Consider the following 7,763-nt stretch of genomic DNA (forward strand, 5'->3'; position numbering starts at 1 on the left):
ATTGTTAGCAAAAATAGAAACAAACTGAAAAAAAGGGAAAACATTGGTGTCAAAGGAATGTGCATCCTCATTCATCCTATTTTAGTCTCAAAACTACATGTTGTGGTCTTTCTTTTATGTATTGCGTTATGACGTTTTGTGAAAAATCTGTACGTGATGGAGAAAAATGGATATCATTTTTGGATTCAGCGTACAGGAAATACTGTAGAACATCTAAAAATATCAAGACAATAAAAGCACTGCAGGCCTGTGTAATTAAACCTTGTTGAATTGTAAGTAGGTTAAAAATCTGCTTAGATCAAACATCTAACCCAAACCTCAGGTGAGAGAGGGAACACTAAATAATAGACCACAGATTTATCTCTAAGGAGGTCAGATTGAGAATCATAAGAAACAGGAGATAAGGATAAGACAGCACAAACCCGATTAATTAATTTCACAAAGAGTGAAGGAGGTCTGGGAAAAAATCCCCCGTATCATTTGTGACTGGGAAGTATATTTAAGGGGGTGGGGGGAATAGTCTGTCCCAATTCCAATCCTCCCTGTTAAACACCCCAGAAGCAGGCATGACAAAATATTCCTCGTATGGTGGTGAGGGTTGTATGAACATGGACATTTTTCATAAAATAACTGGTGTCTCAGCTGATAATTGGAGTACTCAACACAGTAGCATTAGTTGGGAAACCAGGATCAGCAGCAACAGCTGTGGTAGGTGTAACTACCTGAAACTGCTAGTGCACAGTAACATGTCCAAACATGAAACAAAAACAAAAAAAAAAAATGAAAAAGTGAGAAAAGTTGGTAAAAGCAACCTTTCACAATTCAAAAATGCAAAAAAGTAAAGAAATATTAAAAAAAATGAAGTGTGTATTATAAATAAAAATGTTGACATAATTTGCAAGTAAAAACAAGCACATCTGTACAGTACTACTGCCAAACGAGAAGTTATTAACAGGTGCAAATGTGAAGAGGGCATTGTTTATGATAAGGGTTGTGTCACTCCTATTGGTGGAGAGCTGCTGCATTATCATTTACATGTGGATATGCAGAAGTGAGAGGGAAAAAGCTAGTGACGAGCAATGAAAATTTGTGCCAATAGAGGGCAGTACTGATCAAGAAAAGCCATTTTATGAAAGGAGGGAAGATATCATAACGGAAAAAAATTTAACACTAAATAAAAAAACTATGTAGGACGGGCTATGGAACTTGAAAAAGGAACCAAAGAAGATAGGAATATAAATGGACATATCACTTGATCCAGTTAATGATCATAAGCTGGCTCATCTTTAGGTGGAGAATAAAATTCCTACATTACTGGCTACCCAACTTAGTCTATTAAAGTTTGGTTTCTGAATAGAATGTCAGCTTACATCATTATACCTTTCCTTTAGTTAACTTTAGAATACTACTTTTATGACTATTTTACAATGGCATCTGTGCCATCCCTACACAGAGACTACTAGTGCATTCTCCGATAATATTCTGTTCCTGTTCCTTTCTCCTAACTATTACCTTTACACTTTAAGCATTTTTCTGTTTACCAAGCTATACACCTTCAGTGCTTCAGATTTGAAAATCATAGGAGACCAATTCTTTATTCTTGATAACTTTGCCCTGAGGGTGAGAGGATATTATGTCAATGATTTGCCCCAAGAATGATAGGATATTATGTCAATGATTTACCCTGAGAGTGACAGGATATTATGTCAATGATAAGTACAGGACAGCATCAGGACATATAAGAGAATGAAGGACAACATTTTCAGAAATATTCCTATGAATAATTACTGTTAATGTTGCAGGGATAAAAATAATTTACAATAATTGTGGAAAATGTTAGTCCTACTTAGGATAAAGGTATAACATATGAATATGTGCATGTGTTTCAAAATTTTACAGCTAACCTGCCTCTATATTTACCACTTCATAGAAAGGTGTATAATGGGCTTTTTTAAACATGCTCTAGAAATACCAAAAATATTTACTTTCATTGGCCAAAGATCATGATTACAGCTATACTAACAGATACAAACACAAAGATGAGCCTGGTTTTAATTAAAATTGTATTGTTTCATAAACAGTTAAACAAAGCACAAACTAACTATAAACAGAATAAAAATAAACACAATCACATCAACAACAAGCTCATTGTTGGCATCCTGTTCCAAACTCCCACTTGACTTTGAAAAGCAATTTTGAAATGTTCATTTGGCAAACTTTGGTAAACAAATATTTTACTTCCTCTTCAGACTCGGATATGACCATGACAAACATGTAAAATCTGTGACCATGACCATGACAAACATGTAAAATCTATGATTATGACCATGACAAATGTAAAATCTATGCTTATAACCATGACAAATGTAAAATCTATGCTTATGACCATAACAAACACGTAAAATCTGTGATTATGACCCTGACAAACATGTAAAACATATGATTATCACATACATTTCAATTAGTATATCCATTGTTTTGAGAAGCACAATCAATAGTGCACCCATAATCAAATTAAAAAGTGAAAGCCTCAAAATCAAAGGTCTGCATCTTGTTCCAAAAACTTTTCAAAAGGAAAAGTGTCTTCAAAATATTTTGATGCATGTATTTTTAGAGCTTTTTTTTTGTAGAATGCTACTAATTCATTCAGCACAAACATAAAACATGGTTTCACATTCTTAAAGACAAGTTTACCAAGTTATTAACCTTACAATGTCTTTTTTTCCTCCAGGATATCTTATTGTTTAAACGTCTCAACAGCATTTTTTTTATAAACATCCACACAGATACCTATACCTGTCTTACCTGATGTTATACTAATATGTTTGAATGAACTGGTGAATGATGATGAGTATTCAGAAGACACAACATTAGGAATTTTAATGTCTGGATCAAGAATCAGAGCAGCATCGTAGTTCTCAGTTTTCAATAAAATGTCCAAAAATTTTTGAAAAGCATTTGGACCTCTTCGAGGCAGATCTAACATTAACTTGTGCTTGCGATCAGTATCAGTGTTTTCTGCCTGTAAAAGTAAAAAAAAAACTAATTCACAAATGTACTTAGAACAGTTTTCTGAAAGCTTAGTTTATATGGTGAGAACATCAAGAAATTTAAAACCCTGTTACTAGTACTTCACTGTTAAATACTCTTAAGGAAACCAGCACTTAAAAAATTCACAAAATAAATGTTCACCACATAATATTATACATTAAAATAAATAATACTCCACAAAACTACAGTCATTCTTTTACATGTACATGCAGTATGTATTCATTCTTTTTATCTGTTCATTAATATACTGTATGTATGTACATTTATGTCCGTATGTATGTATGTTTATGTCCTTTTTATTACTGTAAAAGTTTCTTCATAACGTCTACTGTCAATTTCTGATACAAATGACTTAACAGTTTCAATCATTCCGATCATGCCCATAGCTTATTAGAAAACTTAATAAATGTTATATAAATAGATAAAATATTTTGAATATAATTATGAATGACCAAAATCCAAATCAAAGTCCTTAATGTAAAAGAAAATGTACATACAGTACCTCATAACATCTAAATATTATAAACAAATTTCTTTACACATTTTATTTTCAGAAATATACAAATAGCAATTGATATGCACCCTCAGGACAACTGTTTTCTAAATTGGTTTCTGCTTTTGAAACTTGTAAACAAAACAATACTCATTAATGTAATTTAATAGATAATGAAAAAACCAATTAAAATCAAAATTGCCAATTTTAAAGTCTAGTTATTAAATTATTATATATATTTTTTTATCCCTGAAATATTTGTTAGATGAGTAGAAAATGAAGCATAGAAAATTTTAAAATGTTTTTGTGGTGGAGTTTGGAGCCGAGAAACTTAACTGATTTTATTGATGTTGTTAGACTCAAAACACAGAGAATGCTTAAACTCAGTCTATTCAAACAAAAAATTAACCTGTCTACTGATCATGTATTTACTGGTGTTTCTTCTCATGTAATTAGTTCTATACTTTTTGAAATGAGCAAATTACACTCAAATTTAGTTTTTTTTTGCTAAATATGCATTTAAAATTATATTTTTATAAAGATTAATTAGCGCTGTGGAAAGTATTTTTATTTTTTTTATGTATAATTCTAGTGAATGGTATGGAAATATCCTAATTAAATAAGCTAGTGTAAAAATAAATTAATTCTGAACAAATGTATGGCATTTACATGCATGCTTTCATAGGTTTGCAAACATGCAATACATGAATTTTAACGTTAAGAATGTATACAGGATAAAACTATTTTGTCAGAGACTCGGGAAAAAAGAAGGTTGGATTGTTTATAAATGAGCCCAATAACATTTTTACATGTGTTTTTAATCCTAAAACTTAGACTAGTTGAGCTTCAAGATAGACATTGTTTGTACAGTAAAAACAGGTCCTACAGTAAGAAGTAAATTAAGTGGTTTATGTTATTTTCTCATTCCTCAAATGTTTTTTTATCACAAACCATCTGACAAAGCCTCTCATAATTCAGCATACAATTCATAGCAGTCTGTTACTTTAGCAAAACCAAAAAAAACTTGCCAATATGTCCTCAATCATGTGTTCCGTAAATATGTGTTTTTCCAGCAATAATGGAACAACATCATTTAGACTTATGAGCTCACTCAGCTTTACAAAGTTTGACTGCAGGATCTTTCTGTGATCTGGATCCATTTTGTTTTTCAATCACTGTGCAAATACACAAAAAGCCAAGAAACAAAATTAATTTTAATAATTTTAACAAAGGAACAGAAAATAATAGCAATAATAGAGGTTTGATTCATGCTTTTGTACACTAACCTTCTAATAATTATGACAGCAGAAGAATTGTCAGTAATCATCTCTTTACAAATAACTTACAACTGTGCCAACCAAGACTAACGTAGCACAGTAGAAACCATCCTTAATAATAAAACCAAAAAATAATGTTTCCATGCTCAAATCCATTACCAATCTAAAGTGAAATATTCACATGTGTAACAACAACCAAGTAAGATTCAAGATTTCAAACATTTATTAAGCCTAATATAAGTTCTTTAACTTAATGTCCATTGGACCGACCCCGTATTGGAGAAAGAATGTTAACTATAATTCCAAACTTAAGTGACAAGCTTTTGGTAATATGTATAAATCCATTGTATGCCCACAAAAAATCAGATGTGTTACAAAATTATTTGTACTCAAGATATGTCTGCGAGTTGACGGTGTCAGTTTGACAAAGTGCAAGGTAATGTACATGCGAGATCAAAAATACACATGACCGTCACACAGTTTGCATAACCTCTAGATCCACCTAAATACATTTCTACAGTTCTTTCAGTATCTCTTCTACCATAAACTGTCACTAAAATAAACAGTAATACTTTAACATCAAATACATAATACTATGTTGAATGGCACCCTGTAAATGATTATGGCATCCTTACTTTGTCCATCACCTGTGTACATAGGGTTAAGCCAAAAGTTACCAATTAAAATAATAATTTTCACTTGTAACAGTGACTTTTGTGAAAAGGGCATTTCATAATCATTTGACAAATAGAGAAAATAAATGGTAAATGACATTTAACTATGCTAGATTTAAAGCAATAGATGTGAGATACCTTAATTTAAACTATAATTATGAGTATTAATTTCACACACATACATTATGATGTCAAATTTAATATAAATATCTTAACATTAACAATGTTGAAAGACAAGCTACTTTATCATCAGTGACTGATGGCCCACCAATCTGTATACATATACAGTTACAAAATTTTGCTTTCAATGCTTCTTAAATCAGTCTCAATTTGAAAACATTCTGTATACAAACTTTCAGAGATAAATACCAAACAATTTTCTGTAATGGGAACAGAACAATAGCTGGTTTAATACTTCTGATAAAAGTCACTCTAAATAACAGATATCTGTTCATGTTGCTCTCAATTTGAATATTAAAGATTTTAAATCAAAGATTTTCCGATTATTCTTTTTGTAGCCTATTTGCAAAAAATATTGCTTAATACCATTGATAATATTTTAAAGGTTGATTAGGCTTAGATATTAGTAAATGTAATTTCAAATTAAATGTAAACAGGTTTACTTTCACCAAGTTTACTCTTACAAGCAATTATCCCCACTTAACTATCAATGTCCAGATTATGTGTTGGGAAGGTATATTATATGAAGCATCGTTAAACAAAGTACATGAACTGTCTTGGCTTAGACAATAAATTGACAAAGCCACTTTGCTACATTCACTGCATCAGCACTACAATACAAGTTTTTGTTCATTTTAGAGAAAAGCCACATTGGGCTATCTGCTGTGACCACTGCAAAAGAATCAAACTCTGGATTTTAGCATTGTAAGTCTGTAAACTTACCGCTGTCTGACCTGGGGGACTACTAGCTTGTACTTTGATAGATATACCAACTTTTGAGCAAATTCTTCTAGGTTTACCATCATCATGATTTGAATATGTTTTTTAAGGAAATAAGAATTAAGTCACTGAATTCTGATGCTACGCAGTATATTGCCTAGTTATAAAATAACACAAATACCCAGCTAAAGACCAAAATAAGGGCCACAATAATGCAAGTTGTAAACTTGTAAACCTGTACCGCAAATAATGGAAGCTAAATTGTGGTGCATATTTCAAATGTTAATGAAACAACCATAGACAACATTTCAAAGACTAAAACAAAAATCTATGCATTCATATTTTACTAACATTTTTAGATTTTCCTATCCAAAAAAACCTGTCCCTTAAAAAAGTTTTTTTGTTGTTGTTGGTTTGTTTTAATAACAGGAGTCTAGATTCAGATTATAATAACCATATTACTTGAATGACAAAACTAAATATCAATCTATTATCTTTACTATTATAGTATTAATAAGAATATTAAGCTGTAAATAGTGATGGATAAAATATTGGAAAACAAAAGTGGTATCAAAATTTCGCCAAAAATACAATAACACCTGTTATTTTCTGCAAATGTTAAAAATGAAATTAAGATAATAGAGACAAGAACTCAAACTTCAATTCAGATTACATTTACAAATTAAACCTTTGTATTGAACTTGAAACCTTAACTATTGACTTTATTCTTTATCCTAGGCGCTATGGTTATTGTTTTCCATAAAAAAAGACGAAGACATGAATATGAAATTGAGAGTTTCATTTTCAATTCAGGGTATGATTAATATTACGTCCGACTTCAGGCTCAATCATGGATTTATGCATAATTAAATAAATAAAGCAATACTACCAACACCACCTAATAACAAAAAAAAACTGATACCAACAGGTTCACTTTAGTTTCCCCACTGAGTATTCATCAAAAATATTTAGTTTGAGTTTGAATAAGATTAAAGTTTTAATTTCAACTTTAAGTTTAAACAAGATTAAGAGATCAAATTACTTCACTCAAATAATGAAATGTAATAATAAAATTTAAAAGATTACACTTAAAAGGCATCCGTTCGATATATTTAAACTAACAAAAACAGGAATATTATAAAATAATATAGCAAAGCACATAATAACACAAACGCAAAATTATTTCTTGTTGTAATAAAAATAATTGCGAGTACAACACTCAGTTTCAACTACCAAACTGACAGCACATGCCCTACCGTTTAATATTACATCCTGGTCTGAGAGTTTAAAAGTAGCGCCACCATGTAAAAACAAAAATATAATTTATCTGATAAAATTACATAGGAAGTGTTTGTTTGTTTGTTATGG

At 30.7% G+C, this 7,763-nt stretch overlaps 1 protein-coding gene across 1 annotated transcript; it reads right to left on the reverse strand.

The window, feature by feature from the left end:
• Window positions 1-2,737: 2,737 nt before the first annotated feature.
• Window positions 2,738-7,501, reverse strand: LOC111089031 (caspase-2-like). The gene is made up of 3 exons (XM_022400665.1): window positions 7,438-7,501; window positions 4,573-4,719; window positions 2,738-3,022 (listed from the first exon to the last, which is right to left on the reverse strand). The coding sequence occupies exons 2-3, from the start codon at window positions 4,702-4,704 to the stop codon at window positions 2,738-2,740; spliced, it is 417 nt and encodes a 138-aa protein (XP_022256373.1). The 5' UTR covers window positions 4,705-4,719; window positions 7,438-7,501.
• Window positions 7,502-7,763: the final 262 nt, after the last annotated feature.

This window comes from Limulus polyphemus, unplaced genomic scaffold (genome assembly GCF_000517525.1).
Source record: "Limulus polyphemus unplaced genomic scaffold, Limulus_polyphemus-2.1.2 Scaffold5051, whole genome shotgun sequence".
Taxonomy (NCBI): domain Eukaryota; kingdom Metazoa; phylum Arthropoda; class Merostomata; order Xiphosura; family Limulidae; genus Limulus; species Limulus polyphemus.

Bases quoted from the DNA above. Each gene is read 5' to 3' on its own strand.
- LOC111089031 (XM_022400665.1), bottom strand. From the start codon at position 4,704: ATGGATCCAGATCACAGAAAGATCCTGCAGTCAAACTTTGTAAAGCTG. The intron at 3,023-4,572 runs GCAAGTTTTTTT...TTACTTTTACAG, and splicing joins ACATGATTGAGGACATATTG to GCAGAAAACACTGATACTGA.